This window comes from Triticum urartu, chromosome 3 (genome assembly GCF_003073215.2).
Source record: "Triticum urartu cultivar G1812 chromosome 3, Tu2.1, whole genome shotgun sequence".
Classification (NCBI taxonomy): Eukaryota; Viridiplantae; Streptophyta; class Magnoliopsida; order Poales; family Poaceae; genus Triticum; species Triticum urartu.
Window position 1 is genome coordinate 681,458,541 of NC_053024.1, and position 24,491 is coordinate 681,483,031.

A 24,491-nucleotide genomic window follows, 5' to 3' on the forward strand; every position below is an offset into this window, starting at 1 on the left:
TCATGTTTTTGTATACATGAAATGGAAGGGGAAAATGTACTATGTGCGTGAGGCCACTGGTTGGGCCGAGGTTCTACGCTGCAGCCACTAGCAGGCCTGGCGCCCGTTCTTAGACTTTTTCTAACAACGTCTAGCACAACGGAAAAGAGCCATAAAGGAACTCATTTGAAATACTGAAGCGTACTGGCTGAGTGTACGGGGCAAGCAGGGCCGAAGACTAACAGGTGGGACATGTGGTTAGCCTTTTTTTAGAGATAAAGCAAAAGCTTTATTGATCGAATACCACAGAGTGTGGGATACAAGTCGAATTATGGGGTTGAACAAGCCACAAGTGGCGCCCCTGATCCAAGAAAAGGAAAAATATAGCAAGTTTATAAGCTTCTACATTGACAGAACGGCTTTCAAAAATAAAGTTGTATGTAAAATTCGTTGATCTGGCTTGAATCTCCCCAATGATAGTCCCACAACGTCCTCTGGTGGCACTTTTCAAGTCCTGCACTGCTTATTTTGCATCGAGTGACCAACGACTCTGTGCAGCCCCAAATCCTCTGCCAATGACAGACAAGGCTTCATGGCATGCAACAATCTAAGTGTAGCTGGGTCCTGCAAACCATATATTACCAGAGATGAGCTGCCCAGATGATTCCCATGATCATCCTAGTATACAACCGCTTCCGACCCCCTGGAGTGAGCGATGCCTGCATCTACGTGTATCTTAGCGAAGCTCGGGAGCGCGTGAGGAGGCACGGCGGACCCGCGAGGAGGTATGCGGCTGGGCGCGGCGAGCGGCTGCCGGGCACGGCGTGGTGGTTGCCCTTAGATCCAGGGCGATGCGTGGGCAGGGTGCCCAGGCGTTGCTCCTAGCGTGGATCTATGGCGCACGGGGTGCGGGAGGCGCCCCCCAGCGCGGACCTACTGGGTGGCGGCCGTTTGTCTTCGGTGCCCGGTGGTTCTTCGTACCGCCGCCTAGTTTGTCGCCCTCACCTATGCGTGCCAGGAGCTGATCTACACGAGGAGGTCACCATGGAGGCGCTGAATCTGCCGGAGGCGTGAGTTCCGCAGGTAGCAGGGCCTGATATGGGTTTCTGCAAGCCAGCGGAGGAGGGGCTTTGCTGTGTTGTGCGCAGGGCTGAGTTGTGGCGCAATGCCTGCTCGTCATGGAGGTGGTAGGTTGGATGGGTTGGCCGGGTCATGGGCTTGGGCAGGAGCGGCTGTCGGCGAAAGTCGTACTCCCATTGTGGCTGGAGCCGTCGATGGCGGCGCCTTTAGGCATCGTTCCCTTGTTGGAGGCATCGACGTTGTAGCCCTCCTTCCCTCTCCCAATATACTACGAGGGAAACCCTAGATCCAATCTTTCGGATCGGAGGATGACGATGGCTCAAGACCTGCTTGGCTTCGTGTTTCCTCTTGGGGACATCGTCTTGAAGTTGGACTCAGTCAGTGGGACTCTGAGCTCGTGCAGGTGGTCGACGAAAGTTTGCATGACATCTCCGTGAGAACAACAGAAGTACCCTCCACATGCAGGATGCGTCAGGCGAGTTATGTCGGCCAAGCTCACGGTATTGAAGTGGCATATATTTGCTCTATCGGAGATAGCGTTCTTCTTCAATGTCATCGAGTTTCATGGATAGGCTCGTAGCAGCCTGAAGTGATGCGACGGTTCCAGTGTGCACTCTAGAAGCGGCGCAAGCACTCGAGTGCCCGGACGGGTGTGTTGTGGGGTGTTGGCTTTCTAGCGTGTTGTATGTTGTGTGGTGCTTTAGTCGTTGTTGTAGGTTTTCGCCCAGTTTTCCTCGATAAACTGAGCGGCCTTTTTTCTTCTTCTTTTTTGGCACTCACTTTATGTGGTGCATTTCTTCTATGGAGATGTTACTTGTAATATCTCTTTCTAACCAATGAGTTTGGCATCTCTCCTGTCAACATTAAAAAAAGACATTCTTTGTGTATATTTTCACATAATACTTTTTGGTCGGATATCCTAACAATGTCACTGTAGATCTCTGCAGTTGGTACACTCCAAACAAATTAACAATGTGGCGAGGAAAATGTCGAAAACGACAACTTCCCTTTCATGCATACCATAGCCGACCATGTATATGTCATTTCGAACAGGTCGAGCCCACCCAACGGTGATAGAGCGGACAGAGCACTCGTTATACCCGACTTAAGAAATAGATGGACCCTTGCATGTAGCGAGGTCCCGGACGCGTATCAATGATCATGCTAATGACGTATGGTGCAAAGATGGGCTCTGCGTGTTTTCCTTCCAACCATACCATAGTCGACAAGGGATATGTCATTTGTAATAGATCAAGCCCACGGTGTTGTGCTCGTCATCATGCCTAGCGGTGATAGCTTGTACGAATCATCCATCATACCCGACTTAAAAGATAGAGGGACCCTCGCACGTAGTGAGGTCCCGAAGTGCTCAGGGTGTGCATTCGGTTTTCTTGGTTTGGTTTACAGTTTATACGGCTTTTATACTTTGGTTTATATAGGTTTATGGTTCGGTTTCGGTAGTAACCATTTACTTCCGGTTCGGTTTCGGTAATAACCAAATTAACCAAAGTTGACGCGAATTTTTGAGCCAACGCATAACTTTTCCACATGTAAATACATGATACATATCATAATGAGGAAAAACAATTAAAAAGGATAAAGAAGTATTGTTGGATAAGCAGTTAGGCTAATCACATAAACCGAAGCACTAAATGGGCCAGAAAATACTATAGCAACCATTATGCTTTGAACCCAAAAAACCTCAATTTTAGTTAATTCGGTTTAACCAAATGGTTTTCGGTTTCTAACCGAAAAATGAAATACAAATGGTTTTTGGATTTCAAAACTGAAACTGAAACCGAAACATGGGAAAACGGAAATTTCGGTTTGGTTTGTTTTTTTGTTCAACTTTTGCTTTTTGTTCGATTTGCACACTCTGACCCAGAAGCGTATCAATTATCACACTAAGTACATATGGTGCGAGCCGGCACAACTGACCAAGGAATGTATGGCCACCAAGGGCGGTTGGGCCTCTTCCTAGACCGATAACTGAGCATACTTGTGTGGAAGAGCAAAAGAGAGCTTCCGAGCGACCAACGAGAAGAGGCATTGCATGTATCTTCACGTGCCAGAGTGCCATCTACGGACGAACCAACCTATGGTTGAATGGTTAGAGGGACTGTGGTATTTCCAGCCCACCAGGGTTCAAATCCTGGTGCTCGCATTTTTTCCTGAATTTATTTCAGGATTTCCGGCGATGCGCTTTCGTGGGTTGAGCACATTACTCTGTTTCAATGCTACTGTATCTCCAAAAATATGGCGCACTGACTTATGTGAGTGATGCAGGTGCACGGTGTGCTTGGAGGAGTACGTGGCCAAGGACGTGGTGCGCGTGCAGCCCTACCGTGGCCATGCCTTCCACGCCGCCTGCATCGACACGACGACATTGGGCTCAAGCAGCACCCCACCTGCCCCATCTGCCACTCCACTACCAAGCACCGCCCCGCCGCGGGGGAAATGCCGTCGCTATACTACGCCGTCTCCATGGCCGCGGCTCCGTTTCAGGCGCCGACATCTTCGTTAGACTAGAGCGCACTTCATCAAGCAGATGCAGCCCCGGTGGCGGTGGGCACGAAGCACATGGACATAACGTCCACCCACATAAAGAGTTACTTGTCCAACCACATGCCCTTACCATCTCACCGGTTTGCCCCCAGTTATTAAGAATATATATTTTGAAAAAAGCATTGAACGTTTAATGACTACACCTCATATATCACCAAGGATTTGCTTTACACCATCATACTAAACCCTTCTGTCACTGGTGTTCAAAATAGTGTTTCGTGTGCTCCTCGCTCCTTACCTCCTCCTTGACCGATCTTCGTGATCCTGGGTACCTATGGGGCCATATAATGAGAAAGAGACAAGACACAACTCCATTCCAATTGTACATATACATGATGTTAATTATTTCAAAGTCATTCTCTAGATCTCTTATATAAATAAATTGGGTTGCAAGGCTATGCCTCAACCCATTTCCTTACCAAATTAAGATGAGATGGGAAAATGATGGTGGCTAGGGTTAGAAGATGGCTAGATTTTGTATTCGTATCGTTACCACTAAGGATAAAGCGACGGGGTTTAATCTTATTGCTAGATTTCATTCTATCTATATTATGTCATCTTGCTTATTGCAATACTCTGTTTCTTGTAAACTTAATATCTTGAGATGCATGCTGGATAGCGATCTCGGGTGGAGTATTAGTAGTAGATGTCAGTAAGTTTAACAGTCTACTTATCACAACGTAATGCCTATATGAGATTATGCCATGAATGATCATTGTCATAAAGATTGTTGTCCTTGTCAATTGCCCAAGTGTAATTTGTTACCATACCACTTGCCTGCCCCTGGGTCCATTCTGTTGGAAATATGTCCTAGAGGCAATAATAAATTGGTTATTATACTATATTTCATTGTTCATGATAATCGTTTATTATCCATGCTAGAATTGTATTGATAGGAAACTCAGATACATGTGTGGATACATAGACAACACCATGTCCCTAGTAAGCCTCTAGTTGACTAGCTCGTTGATCAATAGATGGTTACGGTTTCCTGACCATGGACATTGGATGTCGTTGATAACGGGATCACATCATTAGGAGAATGATGTGATGGATAAGACCCAATCCTAAGCCTGGCACAAGATCGTGTAGTTCGTATGCTAAAGCTTTTCTATTGTCAAGTATCATTTCCTTAGACCATGAGATTGTGCAACTCCCGGATACCGTAGGAGTGCTTTGGGTGTGCCAAACGTCACAACGTAACTGGGTGGCTATAAAGGTGCACTACGGGTATCTCCGAAAGTGTCTGTTGGGTTGGCATGAATCGAGACCGGGATTTGTCACTCCGTGTAAACGGAGAGGTATCTCTGGGCCCACTCGGTAGGACATCATCATAATGTGCACAATGTGATCAAGGAGTTGATCACGGGATGATGTGTTACGTAACGAGTAAAGAGACTTGCCGGTAACGAGATTGAACAAGGTATCGGGATACCGACGATCGAATCTCGGGCAAGTATCGTACCGATAGACAAAGGGAATTGTATACGGGATTGATTGAATCCTTGACATCGTGGTTCATCCGATGAGATCATCATGGAGCATGTGGGAGCCAACATGGGTATCCAGATCCCGCTATTGGTTATTGACCGGAGAGTTGTCTCGGCCATGTCTGCATACTCCCAAACCCGTAGGGTCTACACACTTAAGGTTCGATGACGCTAGGGTTATAGGGAAAGTATGTACGCGGTTACCGAATGTTGTTCAGAGTCCCGGATGAGATCCCGGACGTCACGAGGAGTTCCGGAATGGTCCGGAGGAAAATATTGATATATAGGAAGTATGGTTTTGGCCACCGGAAGTGTTCCGGGCATCACGGGTAGTGTACCGGGACCACCGGAGGGGTCCGGGGGTCCACCGGGAGGAGCCACGGCCCCCGGAGGCTTACATGGGCCAAGTGTGAGAAGGGACCAGCCCCTAGGTGGGCTGGGGCGCCTCCCCACCAAGGCCCATGCGCCTAGAGAGAAGAGGGGGCAAACCCTAAGGGCAGATGGGCCCTAAGGCCCATGCCTGGTGCGCCTCCCTCTCCCCCCCACTTGGCCGCCACCCCAGATGGGGATTGGGGCTGCCGCCACCCCTAGGGTGGAAACCCTAGGTGGGGGCGCAGCCCTCCCTCTCCCCCTATATATAGTGGAGGCAAAGGGGCAGCCCAACACACGAAATTCTTCCCCTGTTGGCGCAGCCCCACCCCTCTCCCTCCTCGTCTCTCGTAGTGCTTGGCGAAGCCCTGCTGGAGTCCTGCGCTCCTCCATCACCACCACGCCGTTGTGCTACTGCTGGATGGAGTCTTCCCAACCTCTCCTTCTCCCCTTGCTGGATCAAGGCGTGGGAGACGTCACCGGGCTGCACGTCTGTTGAACACGGAGGCGCCATGGTTCGGCGCTTAGATCGGAATCAACCGCGATCTGAATCGCTACGAGTACGACTCCTTCATCCGCGTTCTTACAATGCTTCCGCTTAGCGATCTACAAGGGTATGTAGATGCACTCTCCTTCCCCTCGTTGCTAGATTACTCCATAGATTAATCTTGGTGATGCGTAGAAAATTTTAAATTTCTGCTACGATCCCCAACAGTGGCATCATGAGCTAGGTCTATGCGTAGTTTCTATGCACGAGTAGAACACAAGTTGTTGTGGGCGTCGATTTTGTCAATTTACTTGTTGTTACTAGTCTTATCTTAATTTGGCGGCATCGTGGGATGAAGCGGCCCGGACCGACCTTACACGTACGCTTATGTGAGACTGGTTCCACCGACTGACATGCACTAGTTGCATAAGGTGGCTAGCGGGTGTCTGTCTCTCACACTTTAGTCGGATCGGATTCGATGAAAAGGGTCCTTATGAAGGGTAAATAGAAATTGGCATATCACGTTGTGGTTTTGGCGTGGGTATGAAACGTTCTTGCTAGAAACCTATAGCAGCCACGTAAAAACTTGCAACAACAATTAGAGGATGTCTAACTTATTTTTGCAGCATATGCCGTGTGATGTGATATGGCCAAAATGATGTGATGAATGATATATGTGATGTATGAGATTGATCATGTTCTTGTAATAGGAATCACGACTTGCATGTAGATGAGTATGACAACCGGCAGGAGCCATAGGAGTTGTCTTGATTTATTTATTACCTGCGTGTCAACATAAACGTCATGTAATTACTCTACTTTATTGCTAAAGCATTAGCCATAGTAGTAAAAGTAATAGATGACGAGACAACTTCAAGAAGACACGATGATGGAGATCATGATGATGGAGATCATGGTGTCATGCCGGTTACAACGATGATCATGGAGCCCCGAAGATGGAGATCAAAAGGAGCAAATGATATTGGCCATATCATGTCACTATTTGATTGCATGTGATGTTTATCATGTTTTACATCTTATTTGCTTAGAACGACGGTAGCTCAAATAAGATGATCCCTCATAATAATTTCAAGAAAGTGTTCCCCCTAACTGTGCACCGTTGCGAAGGTTCGTTGTTTCAAAGCACCACGTGATGATCGGGTGTGATAGATTCTAACGTTCGAATACAACGGGTATAAGCCAGATTTACACACGCAATACACTTAGGTTGACTTGACGAGTCTAGCATGTACAGACATGGCCTCGGAACACGTAAGACCGAAAGGTCGAGCATGAGTCGTATAGAAGATACGATCAACATGAAGATGTTCACCGATGTTGACTAGTCCGTCTCACGTGATGATCGAACACGGCCTAGTTGACTCGGATCATGTTTCACTTAGATGACTAGAGGGATGTCTATCTGAGTGGGAGTTCATTAAATAATTTGATTAGATGAACTTAATTATCATGAACATAGTCTAAATTGTCTTTGCAAATACGTTGTAGATAAATAGCTCACGTTGTAGCTCCCTGTTTCAATACGTTCCTAGAGAAAGACTAAGTTGAAAGATATTGTAAGCAATGATGCGGACTGGGTCTGTAGTCCGAGGAGTGTCCTCACTGCTACACAGAAGGCTTACGTCTTTGATGCACCGCTCAATGTGCAAACCCTTACAACGTCGTCTGTGGATGTTGTGAACACCTGACAGACACATCCTGATGACTACTTGATAGTTTAGTGCACCATACTTCACGGCTTAGAATCAGGATTCCAATGACGTTTTGAACGCCATAAGACATATGAGATGTTCCAAGAGCTGAAATTGGGATTTCAGGCTCATGCCCGTGTTGAGAGGTATGAGACCTCTGACAAGTTCTTTTGCCAACAAGATGGAGGAGAATAGCTCAGCTAGTGAGCATGTGCTCAGAATGTCTGGGTGCTACAATCACTTAAATCAAGTGGGAGTTAAACTTCCAGATAAGATAGTGATTGATAGAGTTCTCTAGCCACTATCACTAAGCTACTAGATATTCGTGATGAACTATGACATGCAAGGGATGGAGTTGATCCCGGAGCTGTTCGCGGTGCTTAAGACCGCAAAAAGTAGAAATCAAGGAGCATCAAGTGTTGATGGTTTAACAAGACCACTGGTTTCAAGAAGGGTAAGGGCTAGAAGGGAAACTTCATGGATGGCAAACCAGTTGCCGCTCCAGTGAAGGAACCCAAGGTTGAACCCAAACCCGAGACTAAGTGCATCAATTGTAAGGGGAACGGTCACTGGTAGCGGAATTACCCTAAATGCATGGTAGATAAGAAGGCTGGAAACTTCAACAAAGTATATACGTGTTATTAATGTGTACCTCACTAGTACTCCTGGTAGCACCTGGGTATTGGATACCGGTTCAATTGCTATTATTGGTGACTTGAAGCAAAAGCTACGGACTAAACGGAGACTGGCTAAGGGCGAGGTGACGATGTGTGTTGGAAGTGTTTCCAAAGTTGATGAGATCACCATCGCACGCTCCATCTGCCTTCGGGATTAGTATTGAACCTAGATCAGGTGTCTACGTTGAGCATGAATATGATTAGATCATGTTCATTGCAATACGGTTATTCATTTAAATTAGAGAATAATGGTTATTCTATTTACATGAATAATACCTTTCATGGTCATGCATCCTATGTGAATGGTTCAGTGAATCTCGGTCGTGGTAATACACATGTTCACGCCAAAAGATGTAGATAGTACCACTTTCTTGTGGCACTGCCGCTTAGGTCATATTGGCGTAAGATGCATGAAGAAACTCCGTGTCGATGGATGTTTGGAGTAACTTGATTTTGAATCGCTTGACACATGCGAGCCATGCCTCATGGGCAGGATGACTAAGACCCCGTTTTCAGGTACAATGAAACGGGCAAGTGACTTGTTGAAAATCATACATGCTGATGCGTGTGATCCAATGAGAATTGAAGCGTGCGGTGGATATCGCTATTTTCTCATCTTCACTGACGATTTGGGTATATAAAGGTATATTTACTTAATGAAGCACAAGTCTGAAACGTTTGAAAAGTTCAAGCGATTTCAGAGTGAAGTTAAGAATCATCATAACAAGAAGATCATGTTCCTACGATCTGATCAAAGGGGATTGTCTGAGTTATGAGTTTGGCAATCACTTAAGACATTGTGGAATTGTTTCGCAGTTGAAGCCACCTGGAACACCACAGCGTAATGGTGTGTCCGGACGTCATAATCGAACCTTATGAGATATGGTGCGATCTATGATGTCTCTTACCGATCTACCGCTATTATTTTGAGGTTATGCATTAGAGACAGCTGCATTCACTTTAGATAGGACACCATATAAGTCCGTTGAGACGACGTCGTATGAACATTGGTTTGGCAAGAAACCAAAGTTGTCGTTTCTTAATGTTTGGGGCTGCGATGCTTAAGGCTTCAGCCGGAGAAGCTCGAACCCAAAAGCGGACAAACACATCTTCATAGAATACCCAAAGATGACAGTTGGGTATACCTTCTATCTCAGATCCGAGAGCAAATTGTTTGTCGCTAAGAACGGGTCCTTTCTCGAGAAGGAGTTTCTCTTGAAAGAATTGAGTGGGAGGAAGATAGAACTTGGTGAGGTTGTCGAACCTTTACTTCAACCAGAGAGTGATGCAACACAGAAAGATGTTTTCTGTGGCGCCTACGTCTGTTGAATAGGAAGTTAATGATAGTGATCATGAAGCTTCGGATCAAGTTGCTATCGAACCTCGTAGGTCGACAAGGACATGTATTACTCCTGAGTGGTATGGTAATCCTGTCTTAGATATCATGTTGTTAGACAACAATGAACCTACGAGCTATGGAGAAGCGATGGTGGGCCCGTATTCCGACAAATGGTTAGAAGCCATGAAATCCGAGATAGGATCCATGTATCAGAACAAAGTATGGACTTTGGTGGACTTGCCCGATGATCGGCAAGCCATTGAGATAAATGGATCTTTAAGAAGAAGACGGACGTGGGCGGTAATGTTACCGTCTATGAAGCTCGACTTGTGGGAAAAAGTCTTTTCACAAGTTCAAGGAGTTGACTACGATGAGAATTTCTCACTCGTAGCGATGCTTAAGTCCGTCGGAATCATGTTAGCATTAGTTGTATTTTTCGATTATGAAATCTGACAAATGGATGTCAAAACAAGTTTTCTTACCAGTTTTTGTAAGAAAAAGTTGTATGTGATACAATAAAAGGTTTTGTCGATCCTAAGGATGCTAAAAGGTATGCTGGCTCCAGCAATCCTTCTATGGACTAGAGCAAGCATCTCGGAGTCGGAATATATGCTTTGATGGAGTGATCAAAGCTTTTAGGTTTATACAATGTTTGGTATAAACTTGTATTTACAAGAAAGTGAGTGGGAGCACTACAACATTTCTGATAAGTATATGTGGATGACATATTGTTGATTTGAAATAATGTAGAATTTCTGGAAAGCATAAACGGTTGTTTGAAGAGTGATTTTCAAAGGAAGACCTGGATAAAGCTGCTTACATATTGGGCATCAAGATCTATAGAAATAGATCAAGACGCCTGATGATACTTTCAAAGAACGCACACCTTAACATGTTTTTGAAGGAGTTCAAAATAGATCAGTCAAAGAAGGGGTTCTTACCTGAGTTGTAAGGTGTGAAGTTGAGTAAGGCTCAAAGCTTGACCACGGCAGAAGAAATAGGAAGGACGAAAGTCGTCCCCTATGCTTTTGTCATAGGCTATATACGGTATGCCATGCTGAGTACCGCACCTGATGTGTGCCTTGCCACATGTCTGGCAAGAGGGTACAAAGGTGATCTAGGAGTGGATCACCAGATAGCGGTCAAAATTATCCTTACAGGAATAAGAAAATGTTTCTCGGTTATGGAGGTGATAAAGAGTTCGACGTAAAGAGTTACGTCGATGCAAGCTTAACACCTATCCGGATAGCTCTGAGTAGAGATACCGGATACGTATAATGGAGCAACAATTTGGAATAGCTCCAAGTGAAACGTGGTAGCAACATCTACGATATGACATAAAGTTTTGCGAAATACATAGGGATCTGAATATGGCAGACCCGTTGACTACAACCTCTCTCACAAGCATAACATGATCAAACCCAGAACTCAATGAATGTTAATCACATAGTGATGTGAACTAGATTATTGAGTCTAGTAAACTCTTTGGATGTTGGTCACATGGCGATGTGACATGTGAGTGTTAATCACATGGCGATGTGAACTAGATTATTGACTCTAGTGCAAGTGGGAGACTGTTGGAAATATGTCCTAGAGGCAATAATAAATTGGTTATTATACTATATTTCATTGTTCATGATAATCGTTTATTATCCATGCTAAAATTGTATTGATAGGAAACTCAGATACATGTGTGGATACATAGACAACACCATGTCCTTAGTAAGCCTCTAGTTGACTAGCTCGTTGATCAATAGATGGTTACGGTTTCCTGACCAGGGACATTGGATGTCGTTGATAACAGGATCACATCATTAGGAGAATGATGTGATGGACAAGACCCAATCCTAAGCCTAGCACAAGATCGTGTAGTTCGTATGCTAAAGCTTTTCTATTGTCAAGTATCATTTTCTTAGACCACGAGATTGTGCAACTCCCGGATACCGTAGGAGTGCTTTGGGTGTGCCAAACGTCACAACGTAACTGGGTGGCTATAAAGGTGCACTACGGGTATCTCCGAAAGTGTCTGTTGGGTTGGCACGAATTGACACTGGGATTTGTCACTCCGTGTAAACGGAGAGGTATCTCTGGGCCCACTCGATAGGACATCATCATAATGTGCACAATGTGATCAAGGAGTTGATCACGGGATGATGTGTTATGAAACGAGTAAAGAGACTTGCCGGTAACGAGATTGAACAATGTATCGGGATACCGACGATCGAATCTCGGGCAAGTATCGTACCGATAGACAAAAGGAATTGTATACGGGATTGATTGAATCCTTGACATCGTGGTTCATCCGTTGAGATCATCGTGGAGCATGTGGGAGCCAACATGGTATCCAGATCCCGCTGTTGATTATTGACCGGAGAGTTGTCTTGGCCATGTCTGCATACTCCCGAACCCGTAGGGTCTACACACTTAAGGTTCGATGACGCTAGGGTTATAGGGAAAGTATGAACGCGGTTACCGAATGTTGTTCGGAGTCCCGGATGAGATCCCGGACGTCACGAGAAGTTCTGGAATGGTCCGGAGGTAAAGATTGATATATAGGAAGTATGGTTTTGGCCACCGGAAGTGTTCCGGACATCACCGGTAGTGTACCGGGACCACCGGAGGGGTCCGGGGGTCCACCGGGAGGGGCCACGGGCCCCGGAGGCATACATGGGCCAAGTGTGAGAAGGGACTAGCCCCTAGGTGGGCTGGGGCGCCTCCCCACCAAGGCCCATGCGCCTAGAGAGAAGAGGGGGCAAACCCTAAGGGCAGATGGGCCCTAAGGCCCATGCCTGGTGCGCCTCCCTCTTCCCCCCACTTGGCCGCCACCCCAGATGGGGACTGGGGCTGCCGCCACCCCTAGGATGGAAACCCTAGGTGGGGGCGCAGCCCTCCCTCTCCCTCTATATATAGTGGAGGCAAAGGGGCAGCCCAGCACACGAAGTTCTTTCCCTGTTGGCGCAGCCCCACCCCTCTCCCTCCTCGTCTCTCGTACTGCTTGGCGAAGCCCTGCTGGAGTCCCGCGCTCCTCCACCACCACCACGACGTCGTGCTGTTGCTGGATGGAGTCTTCCCAACCTCTCCTTCTCCCCTTGCTGGATCAAGCTAGGCGTGGGAGACGTCACCGGGCTGCACGTGTGTTGAACGCGGAGGCGCCGTGGTTCGGCGCTTAGATCGGAATCAACTGCAATCTGAATCGCTACGAGTACGACTCCTTCATCCGCGTTCTTACAACGCTTCCGCTTAGCGATCTACAATGTATGTAGATGCACTCTCCTTCCCCTCGTTGCTAGATTACTCCATAGATTGATCTTGGTGATGCATAGAAAATTTTAAATTTCTGCTACGATCCCCAACACATTCTCCATTAATACTTTCTTCTACAAATTTTCCTCTTTATTTGCCTTTACCATTTGCCCTTTGGCCATACCATTATCTATCTATCTATCTATATGTTTTTAACCTTGTAACTAGCAAGACAAGGGGCCTCACAAATCCCTTGCCACGTTGGGTGCAAGTATTTTTATTTGTTTGTGTGTAGGCGCTGCTTATCTTGTTGACTCTTACCGATTTGATTAAACCTTGCTTCTTAATTGAGAGATAACCTTTGCTTCTATCTACATCACCCTTCCTCTTCGAGGAAACCCAACTCCCGCGGGAGTAGCAGCCGCTGAGGCCATGTTGTCATCACTCCCCTACTGGAGCCAGCTTGACCTCTTCGATGACAACCGGAAAACCTTTGTGCATGTGCTCCTAAGTACCATTGCTCCGGAGTCGTAGTCTTCACCGTTGGACCCTTGAATCGATATGAAAAATCTGACAAAAAATCTCGCCATCGCGTATGCACAATGAGAAACCCTTATCTCACTGCCCCGAGAAACTGGTAGGAATCTACACCAAGACTCCGTCTAATCCGTCCCAATGGAGAAATTTGAGGATGCTCAGAAATTGTTACTTTTTTGTTAGCATGAGAAGTACAAGAAACCCCCCTTTTCTAACATAGATGTGAAAAAAATGAATCAACAATCTCAGGATGAAGTGAGCATAGCTCACATGGTTCGACTCAATCTAAAAAAATCCATCAACTCAGTTTGTCGAACATGTTTATAGGGTAAGACGAGTGTACATGTGTATATAAAGATGGGTGTACTTGAGCGTCTGCATTTGTATATTGTATTAAAAAGGCAATGCTATATTTTTTTGACAGTACAGACACTAACCGCACGCATGCACACTTTATTCATATGCGCACCTTCAAAAGATGGAGCCGGCACATCATCTTGAGATTTATAAAGTCCCACAGACGCAACGTGTCAAAACTAAGACTTGATCCTCCTATAGCTATCCGACCACAGATTGGTTCAAAAAAAAATCGGGAAAAAAGAACATTTTGTTTTAAAAAAAGGAAAGTTATATCACGGACTGTTTTTCATCCCTGTTCACAAGAAAAAATATTGGCGCTGACACTGGGCCCACCGCGCAGTCCAGTACCACCAGGCCAACGAGAAGGGGAGAGAGAGAGAGAGAAAAAAAAAAACTCCCGCACCTCATCTGTCCATCGGCCCCTGTCGCGTCCCCGTCCCGTCCCCGTCTCCGTCCGCTCGCATCACCTCCCTCGTGAGCCGCGCGCCCCGCCGCCAAACCCTAGCAGCCCCGGCGCCGCGCCGCGCCGACGGAGAGCGCGGGGCGGCGGCAGCCTGATGCGCAGCCGCCCGCGGGCGCCATGGAGCTCGCCCCCTTCAAGCCCGCGGCCGGCGCCCTCGTCGAGTGGGGCGGCGCGGGCTCGATCCCCGCGATGGTGGCGGCGCAGCAGCAGCAGCTGCACGCGCAGGCCGACCAGCTCCAGCGCCTCGTCGTCGCCCAGTGCCGCCTCACCGGCGTCAACCCGCTCGCGCAGGAGATGGTCAGCAGCTCCTCTCCCCCGTCCCCCCCCCCCCCCCCCCCCCCCCCCCCCGCCACCTTCACCTTTCTCGATCTACGCGCCTGTTTTTCTTCCCTCGCGCGGCCAGTTTTGCGCCTGATTGGGTGCCTGTCAAAGCTTAGGTTGGATAGTTCCGGTTTCTCCGGCTTATACTTCATTCAGTTTTTTCTGGTAGCTGTAGTTGGTTGTTGCTGTCGTGCTGTATGATGTAAATTCCATAGTTCTTTCTGCCCAGATTGTTACTGAATTTGTGCGGCTGCGCGGTGCTTTACTACACTACACGTGTTTATTTCTAATATCTAGGCCCTAGTTCATCCAGAATATTATGTATTTATTGGTTCTGATGACATAGTACTTGTAAAGCAATTGCCAAAGTTCTGACTTTGAGACAAACGGGAAACCAGAAGCTACGCGTATCTTGGGACAGCGGGATATTGAATATTCAAATCCTAATGCATCCATAATTTTATGTACCTTTTGATTCTCATACCATATAGTAGTAGTAAACGCCAAATCTGCAACTTTTAGACACTGAGAAATCGGAAACTACACATGTTTAAGGACAATGCGGGGTACTGACTACTGATTTCATAGTTACTCTGATGTTCATGTTAGGGGCAAACAATCTTCTTTACTTTATCATCTGGCAAATGAAATTGTAAAATTACTTCTCTTTTATAAATCATGGTTTTCAAGAAATGAACTTCATAAGTTGTTTGAATGTATTTGTATATACTTTTGTAATATTGCCAGTTTTGCATGTTTGCCATCTTGCTGTGTCATTACCTTGCTTTAGACCCTCGATGTATGCTACAATGACTCTTTTACCCTTCTAGGAAATGGTTAATCTATTGACTAATCTTAAATTTGATTGTTTCTTACAGGCTGCTGGTGCATTGTCTATCAAGATAGGTGAGTTGTTTCTCTGCATCAATTGGATTCAGCTTGGCTTAACACTTTTTTTGATACATCAGTAAAAACACAATAAACTGACACAAGCATCATGAACTATAATATTGACAGACACTGAAAATTTTATTGGATTTAAGGAATTAAGGTTGAATCCTTCACTCATCACTCATGTCACAGCTGGCAAAATTAGATGACTAGTGCTCAGGCAACAAAGATTTTTAAAGATTATTGCACAATATCGTAATTATTGCCTGCTATTGAAAGCATTTCTTTTATAGCGTTTCAAATTTTGTAGGTAAAAAACCAAGGGATCTGTTGAATCCGAAAGCAGTTAATTCCATGCAGTCACTTTTTGCTGTGAAAGATACTCTTGGCAAAAGAGAAACTCGTGAAATTAGCGCACTTTGTGGGCTTACTGTTACACAGGTCTGCTCCTTTTCTCTCATGTGCTGTTATTCTGTTTGTACCTTTATGTCTTATATGCCTGTTTATGTGTTCTTTATACACTTTTCTTATGATTGGTTTGGAATGGAATTACACCTTCATCTTTTCACCATATACAAGTGAACAGTAGCCATTGAACTGGGTTCAAGTTTAACAGTATCTCTATATTTCCCCCCTTTTTATTTTAGCTTGATTGGTTGCAATGTGTTTGGTTCCTGTGTCAAACATGAGCTTATGATATCATTTGAATTCCCTTTTCCGTGAGTTGTTATTGACAAGCTCTTCCTCAATGGTTATTAGGTAAGGGAGTTTTTTGCAAGTCAGCGTACACGAGTAAGAAAAGCTGTCCGTTTGTCACGAGAGAAAGCACTCAAATTGGAGGCATCCAAGACAGCACTCAAATTGGAGGCATCCAAGACAGCACTCAAATTGGAGGCATCCAAGACGGCTACCAATGTATGCTCCTTGAACAGTGAGCAGACACCTCTTGACATTGAGACACATGCTCAAGTTATCGAACCTTTGAGTACTTTAGAACCATTGGAGATGTTCCAAAGCTCTTCACAACTAGTGGAGGTCCCTCAGAGCTCTCTACAACAACCAGAGGTCCAGCAGTGCACTGCAACCCCAATCCCTATCACCCCTACGGGAACAATCCAACCAACTGATGCTAAGATTAATCAAGATTCTGTTCAAAAGGAAACCAAACAAGAGGAAGTTGCCCCTGGTGTTGAGTCAGAAGATAAAAAGTTTTTGGATAGTATATTTGCCCTAATGCGGAAGGAGGAAACATTCTCTGGACAGGTCAAGTTGATGGAATGGATTCTTCAAATAAATAATGCTACGATTCTTAGTTGGTAAGATATAGGTCTTATAGTATGTACAGAGCTTGAAATGATTATATCATTCCTAGCTTCACGTTTCCAAGAACTGTGCAGGTTCTTAACAATGGGCGGTTTGACTATTGTGTCAACATGGCTGAGCCAAGCAGCTACTGAAGAGCAAACAACTGTTATTCTCGTCATTTTCAAGGTTCTTATTTGTGCCATCTGAGCATGTATGTATATGTGTATAGCATGTATTTTGAACTATCATCTCATTGCTGTAGGTGCTTCTTCACCTCCCACTACATAAAGCTTTGCCAGCCCACATGTCAGTTGTATTGCAAACTATTAACAGATTGCGGTTTTATAGGACACAAGGTGTGTAGAAACTGCCACAAGACTTACATTTGTATTGCATGATCTTTGACATCAGAAAGACAATTTCTAGTTTGATAATGTTTCAACTTTCAAAGGCCTAATCATGTTGTTAATTTCTATATTTGCTTCCCCAGTACAGTATTGTTGAGATGCATTTTTCCATCAGAATTAGTTCTAGCATTTTTTGCTTTTCTTATTGCACAGCTGTATGAACTTATGCAGTTATTGATTTTCTTAATTTCCTGGGGTGCTTACTAATACATATCTGATTTTTGAAGATCAGACATATCTGGCAGGGCCAGAAACCTGCTCTCCAGATTGAGTAAAGTGCTCGTACGGAGTCAGGCATCGAAGAAACCTCAAAAAGATTTAATCTGTAAACAAAGGTGAGTTCCACATTGTTTGCTATTACCTTTTCTCTAGGTTTCCATTGTGGTAATTTATTTTCTATTACAGGATAAGTGAAATTCTCCACGATGAGTCCTGGAAATCTGAAGTTGATATTACTGTAAGTATCTAAGCAATGATATATATATGCATCGGTAGATTCACATGTTCTGCAATTTAATCGCTGTGTTCTATCAGGAGGAGATCCTTGCCTTGACTGAAGGTGCAAGTGAGAGCAGGTGCGTTTTTACATCTCACTATGGTTTCTTCTTTGAATTAGTTTAAACTGTAGTAATGCTAAGTGATTTTCATTACCTCTATTTTGTTTGGTAAATTTTTGTTTGACTTGGTCTGTGTGGCATTGTGCAGAAAGCCTGAGCCCAAGAAAACTCCACTGCTGCTCACTGCTTCTGCTGATGAGTCGTATAAAAAGAGTCCTGTGCAGACAAGTATCCTTTTGTTATGTTTAAGTTCACCACTACCAGTTTTACTTCTCTTTCTGAACATATTTTTGTCTGTGCCTGTGTATAATATGCTATTATAGGATTTTTTCCAACCACATTCATATTATAGTCATCCTTCGCAAATAGTAGTGTCTACTTAACTAATCTGTACTAAGATCTGGTGGCTTTAGTAGTTTCATCAGTATCTTGCACTTCTTATATAAGGTCCCTTTAGGAGCTTCTCAATTTTTATTTTGTCCTTGGTTGGTGTGTGTTGTGTCTGGTTAATTTTTTTTATAACATATCTTATTAAATTGGTATTACTAATAGCTTCCTTTTCAGTTTTCTCTCCAGTTACAGCTTGTGTACATATAGGTCCTCAAAAGATAGTGTTGCTGTCTATTGTTGTTTTAACTGTATAAATTGGATGGTTCATGAATAAAAATAACTAGTACACATAATTGTGCATGTAGACTTCATATTGGTTATTATTCATTATGATTGAGGTCATCTTCAAATTGAATTTTTTTACTTTGTTACTTCAGTTATATTGACATTTATCATATCTCAAACTGTGTGTGAATTTCCTTAGCTAATTTACAGAGTCCAAAGAAAGAAGAAAAGTTCAACTTGTAGAACATCCAAATCGGAAAGCTGCCGGCAAGAACGCTCATTCTGCAAGGACCATATGTACAAATAATAGCAGACCATTATCTGCAGATGATATCCAAAAAGCAAAGATGCGTGCCATGTTTATGCAGGAGAAGTATGGCAAGGTTGACACAAGTAAAGTGTCTGATAAACCTGAGACGACAGAAAATAAAAAACCCTCTGGCTTGGTCAACTCAAATGAGCCCCCTATGCCCAGAAGTCCCCTCACATCAACTGCTAAACAACCTGTTGACCCAAGCCCATCAACTTCTATACAGAATGCTGTACCTTTGTCTGATAATCCAGAAATCCTGGCCACTCCGAAGCTAAACATAGCTCTCAGAGAGACCCCCATAGAGAAATTGGATTCCAAGAGGGTTCATTGGCAGATACCACCAGGTATACCTTTGCTTTGTGCTCCCTCACTTGCCCAATTTCTTAAGAGTATTGGGTCTATCCGAGTTCAATAAACTTCTTTGGACAACAAGAGCCAGTGAAGTCGTATGGTTAATGGAGTGTTTGGCGGCTTAAGAACTTGGGAGTGCATTGTCTTTTGTTTGTAACAACACCCTAAGCTTTTGTGAATGGCGTAAACCATAGCTTATATCAGGTTTGATCTCCAAAATCAATATATGGAATGAATCTCCTTCAGTTGAAACTTGAAACGGAGAAAACTGCACCTCAACATACCTTTTGTGTTACACATGACCTGGGCGTGTGTCATTTCTTTTGTTTGATCTCATGCACGCCAGTTATATGTGCATTTTCAACGCTATGAGTAACTCATCTAAGATGTACATTTGAACCTAAGACGGGTAATCAAATGAAGGTTATCCAAGACACAGGGTCAACATTGCGTACAATTTTCTGCAATGGCACAAGAAATTAACATTTATGGTTTCCCATGTATCATATGAACATGCGTGTAGTACCATGCTTTCAGGCTGCATCGCTAGTTACTTAGTGTACTTGTAGGAAGTATGCTGAGTAAATCCACAACGGTTTATACTTGGACCAATGTGTTTATACAGTTCCTGAGCATATCGATCTGGAAGAACAAAAATAATGATGAAAGTGGATCATGTGCCTGGCATAGCATGTGACCTGAAAATCTGCATCATATATGTTGCGTACAAATTTTTGGCCATTCAAAATTCATACACAAGATGACAAACAAGTACTCCTCTCATAGCACATTGAATAGTTGTGGTTTGGCCTGGCACATGCCATGGCGGTGCCCAGTGCGTGTGACCTACACATATATTATGCATCCAGTTCATTAAAAAATATCCAGCATAATCCACTAATAGCCGCTTTGTGTATTAATGTAAAATTACTTGCTAAAAGCAGTAGCCATTCAGGAGGTGTGTTTTACTTCATAATTCGCTATTTCCTGGCAGTTGTAAACTGTTCAATTTCTTTTCTGGGAGTTTGCAGAGCAGATGAAAAGCTCTGGGGTCCTTTGCTTATATCAAATGCTACCCCATGCTGAAGTTACATGGACCATCAAGAAATACAATGTTGTTTATTTAAATATAAATCATGTTGCCTGTTCCTTAATTTGCAGTGCACATGGGGAATTGTATGTAAGCGTTCTTATAATTTGGTCTTATTTGACCTGCAGCTGTGTGACTGACTGACTGTGGTAGGCCTACCTGTTTCTGTATCAGAAGCAGCCACTTCTTGGCCCTTCGAATTTTGATACTTATTTGCAGCGAAATACTCCCTCCGTTCCTAAATATAAATATACATCCGTATGTAGTTCATATTGAAATCTCTAAAAGGACTTATATTTAGATACGGAGGGGGTACATATTACCTGACACTTGACATTGACGTAAATGGACTACCTAGCGATTTTGTTCATTATTACTTATCATACAAACAACTCGGCTCACTAGGAAGATATTTCACAGAGATACCGTTATGCTGTCGGCGATTGCTGTTTCAACAACTGTTAACAAAATAGAAAAGCTGTGAAATTGGGTTTAAAATAGCTGCGAGTTTGATAAATAAAGGAACTAAACTGAGGATCTTGATAGCCAAACCTTAACATGAAGAAGCAACGGGTTGAATGATGTGATCCAGCTATTTTAGCCAGTTGAGGTTAAATACAAGGAACTTACCAATTGATACCATTGCGTTTTGCCTGCTGCAGAGATTAAAATGTTCTTGCTTCTTTAACTTTCTAATTCTAATATTTTATTAGGCTGTTACCTGGAACATGACCTATGCTCTATTGGTTTATCTGTTCATTGTTTGAAGTTTATTATCTCCTATTGCAGAGGTGTGGATAGACCCCTCGTGGAGTGTTAGTGCCGGGGAAAACAGCAAGGAGCTTGACGTTCAGGCACAGAGAAATCGACGTGAGAAGGAAACCTTTTATGCAAGTCCAAAGGACATCCCATCGAATCCCAAGGACCCATGGGATTCGGAAATGGACTTTGACGACAGCCTGACCCCAGAAATTCCAATTGAGCAGCCACCAGATGCTGACACTATGGAGGTGGATAGCGTCGGAGCTGCCCCTCCAAACATGGTTGTTCCTGGTGAGATCCAGCAAGTTGGATCAACCTCGTCGTCATCTCTGACAGTCGCTTCTGGTGCAAATGGTGCAGCTTCTGAGCCAGATCTTGAGCTGCTTGCAGTGCTGCTCAAGAATCCACAGCTTGTATTTGCTCTATCATCTAACGAGGTGGGGAACCTGCCAACCGAGCAGACTGTCGCCCTCCTGGACATGCTGAAGCAGACTGGCCTTGGACTTTCAGAGCTGGTCAATAGTCTGCCCAACGGTGCTGGGGTTCCAAACAAGCCTGAACCCGTCCCTGAAACTATCCCTACTTCACTTCCATCACCGACTCCTCCAAAAGATCTTCCAGCAAGTGTTAGTCCGCTGGCTCTCTTTTTTTTTTTTTTCCAGTGTCAAGGCTGTCACTCTTTGTTCATGTATATATGTATGTTATCTTTGGCAGGTGGGCTGGAGATCTGATTTTCCGACGCATGCGAGGGCCCCAAACTTGCAGCAGGCGCAGTTACCAAATAATGGAAACACACCTTTTGCAAGCGAAGTGCACCAAAGCTTCTCAAATGTTGTTAGTCCGTTGCCTTCACAACCCTATACTTCAGTTTCTGCCTTGCCGGCACACATCCAAAGTAACTCCCCGTCTTTACAATCTCAGTCGGCGATCTCAGTAAATTCGCTGACTCAGTATGCTGCGCCCGTGAATAACATGTTGGATAGAACCTTGGTACACCAGCATACCCAGCCATATGGCTTGGCGTCTGATCATGCTGCAGTGGCCATCCATCAGCAGCCAGCGGTAAATAAACCAGCCCATGAATTTCAGAACATGTCAAACTCCGGTCTAGCACGTTCCTTGACGCCCGAGCCGAATGCCGCTTATGCGACATTCCCCTGGCAATCTGGTGCTGCTACTGTTGCAAGCACTGGACGGAGTACAACACCTGATCAGTGGGCCGACCGCGTAACCAATTCATATAATGACGCGTCAGCGCCCTATCTTAACCAGAGTGCTTACAGCAACCAAAGCTCATACGATGCCTATGGTTCTTCTACGTCAGCCTCATCCCAGGGACTGAACAGAAATGGTTACACCCAAACAACGTCAGAGTACCAGATGTCGGGGCGTAACGTTCGCCAGCGACACTTGCTATCCCCTGAGCCAGGTTCCGCTAGAGTATATGGTGGCATGCAAGGGTACATTCCGGAGGTGTCGAAGCTGGGGAATTACGGGCAGCAGAGCTACAATCCTCCTGTGGCATCAAGGGACTGGAGTTCCGGGCAGCAGAGTTACACCCCGGCTGAACCATCAAGGGACTGGAATTCTGGGCAGCAGAGCTACACCCCGGCTGAACCATCCAGTGACTGGAGTTCCGTGCAGCAGAGCTACACTTCGGCTGAATTATCAAGGGACCGGAGGTCCGGGCAGCAGGGCTACACCCCAGCCGAGCCTTCAAGGCAGTGGAGCTCGGGGCAACAGAGCTACACTCCAGCTGAACCTTCAAGGCAATGGAGCTCCGGGCAGCAGGGCTACACTCCAGCTGAGCCTTCAAACCAGTGGAGCTCCGGGCAGCAGGGCTACACCCAAGCTGGGCCTTCAAACCACCGGAGCTCCGGGCAGCAAGGCTACACCCCAGCAGAGCCTTCAAGGCAGTGGAGCTCGGCGCAACAGGGCTACACCCCATCCGACCCTTCAGTGCAGCAGGGCTACACCCCCGCCGAGCCGTCGAGGCCGTGGAGCACGGCCAGCCAGGGGGCCCAAAACCCTGACACATCAAGGCAATGGAGCGGCGCCGGGAAGCAAGACTATTACAACACTCCGAGCGACGGCCGGAGTCCGTATGACCAGCGGCGGAGAAGACGATGGGAGTGAGTTGTACATTAGCTAATTCTTTTGGGGCTCCCTCCCTCATTGTGTGATGTTCCATTCGTTAATTGTGGTGGTCCTCTGCGATTGGCGCCGAGGACGTCGAGAAAAACTATACATCATGTAATGTCAGTAGTGGTAGTAGCTGCAGGTGGATGATGGAGAACAGAGGGGAACAGGAAACTTATAGTAGAGAGGATAGGTATGCATCCAATGATAGCCAAATTTTCTTTCCGCCGCGCGCGCGTCTGCCGTATCGGGCGACCTGTCTCCGTTTTCGGCGTCTTGCGCGTTTTGTGTGTGCTGCAAAGGGAGGGGGGAAGAAAAGAGGTGGCGTGTTCTTTATTCGCATCGTCAATCAATTAGATGCTTGGTGTTTTTTCAGATCTTTTCATTGTTGTGTTTCATTCCGGAATTCCCAAAACTTAGGGACAGAAAAAGGATGTTGATAACCAGCCAACGTCAGATTTTTAGATATGGCAAACCGAGCATATTTTATGGCAAATTATGGCGGCACGAAGATATCAATTTCCTTTAGCAAACACAGATGGCAGATCTATCGTATCCAGTTCTTTACCAGGATTTGTCGTGCCATATAAACATTTGATTTGCCGTGCTTAACCAGCGAACGTCAAATCCTTGACAATTTTGATAAAAAGTATATAGGATTAGTGTTCAATGACGTCTTTATACTACATGAACAGTAGAAACGTAAGATTCTTTCCCGAGTGATTAGAGTGGATACAAATGTTCCTATTGAAGGTAGTGCAAATGAATCCTAAGAAAAGACATGTTTGATTTAGCTAGTATATAATCTGGTACTCTGTCTGTAAAGAAATATAAGAGAGTTAGTGAAAAATAATAATGAAATGTTTATATGGCACGACAAATCCTGGTACATAATCTGGTACCCTGATACTTTGGAGGCCGAGCTCCATGGAGCTCGGTTTTGAAAAAAAAAATCAAAAATCCTCGAATTTCATATTTTCTACATTTCAAAAAAATGTGAAAAAAATAAATGCAGATATACGGAGGAATAACACACATTTGTGTAAATTTTCAGGGAATATGCGTTGAAATGAGAGCTGTGAAAAAAGACAAATCTTGGGCTTTTTAACATATGATACTATTCATCCTCCTAGGCTATGAATTTGTCTTTTTTATATAGATTGTATTTCAACGTATTTCATCCTGAAATTCTACACACATACACATAACAACCTTATTTACTTACACAATTTTTTTCATATTTTTTGAAACTGGAAAATTTGAATTTTGATAAAGGCATCCATGAAGGCCGAGAGCCAAACGCCCGTTCTCTCTATAAATGCTTATATTTCTTTACAGAGGGAGTATATTATAGTGTGGTTATGCAAGGATCCATGTCTGTCCTTAATTTAACTCATACATTAAACAATAAACTAACATTTTTTCGAGAAAACTTTTGA

General features: G+C 44.7%; 1 protein-coding gene across 1 annotated transcript; it reads left to right on the forward strand.

The window, feature by feature from the left end:
* The first annotated feature begins 14,233 nt into the window (after nucleotides 1–14,233).
* Nucleotides 14,234–23,277, forward strand: LOC125545899 (homeobox protein LUMINIDEPENDENS). The gene is made up of 13 exons (XM_048709958.1): nucleotides 14,234–14,598; nucleotides 15,501–15,528; nucleotides 15,824–15,954; nucleotides 16,273–16,829; nucleotides 16,911–17,004; nucleotides 17,081–17,174; nucleotides 17,458–17,560; nucleotides 17,631–17,682; nucleotides 17,760–17,800; nucleotides 17,931–18,010; nucleotides 18,608–19,054; nucleotides 20,941–21,539; nucleotides 21,628–23,277. Exons 1-13 carry the CDS (start codon nucleotides 14,419–14,421, stop codon nucleotides 23,047–23,049), a joined length of 3,828 nt encoding a protein of 1,275 aa, XP_048565915.1. The 5' UTR covers nucleotides 14,234–14,418; the 3' UTR covers nucleotides 23,050–23,277.
* Nucleotides 23,278–24,491: the final 1,214 nt, after the last annotated feature.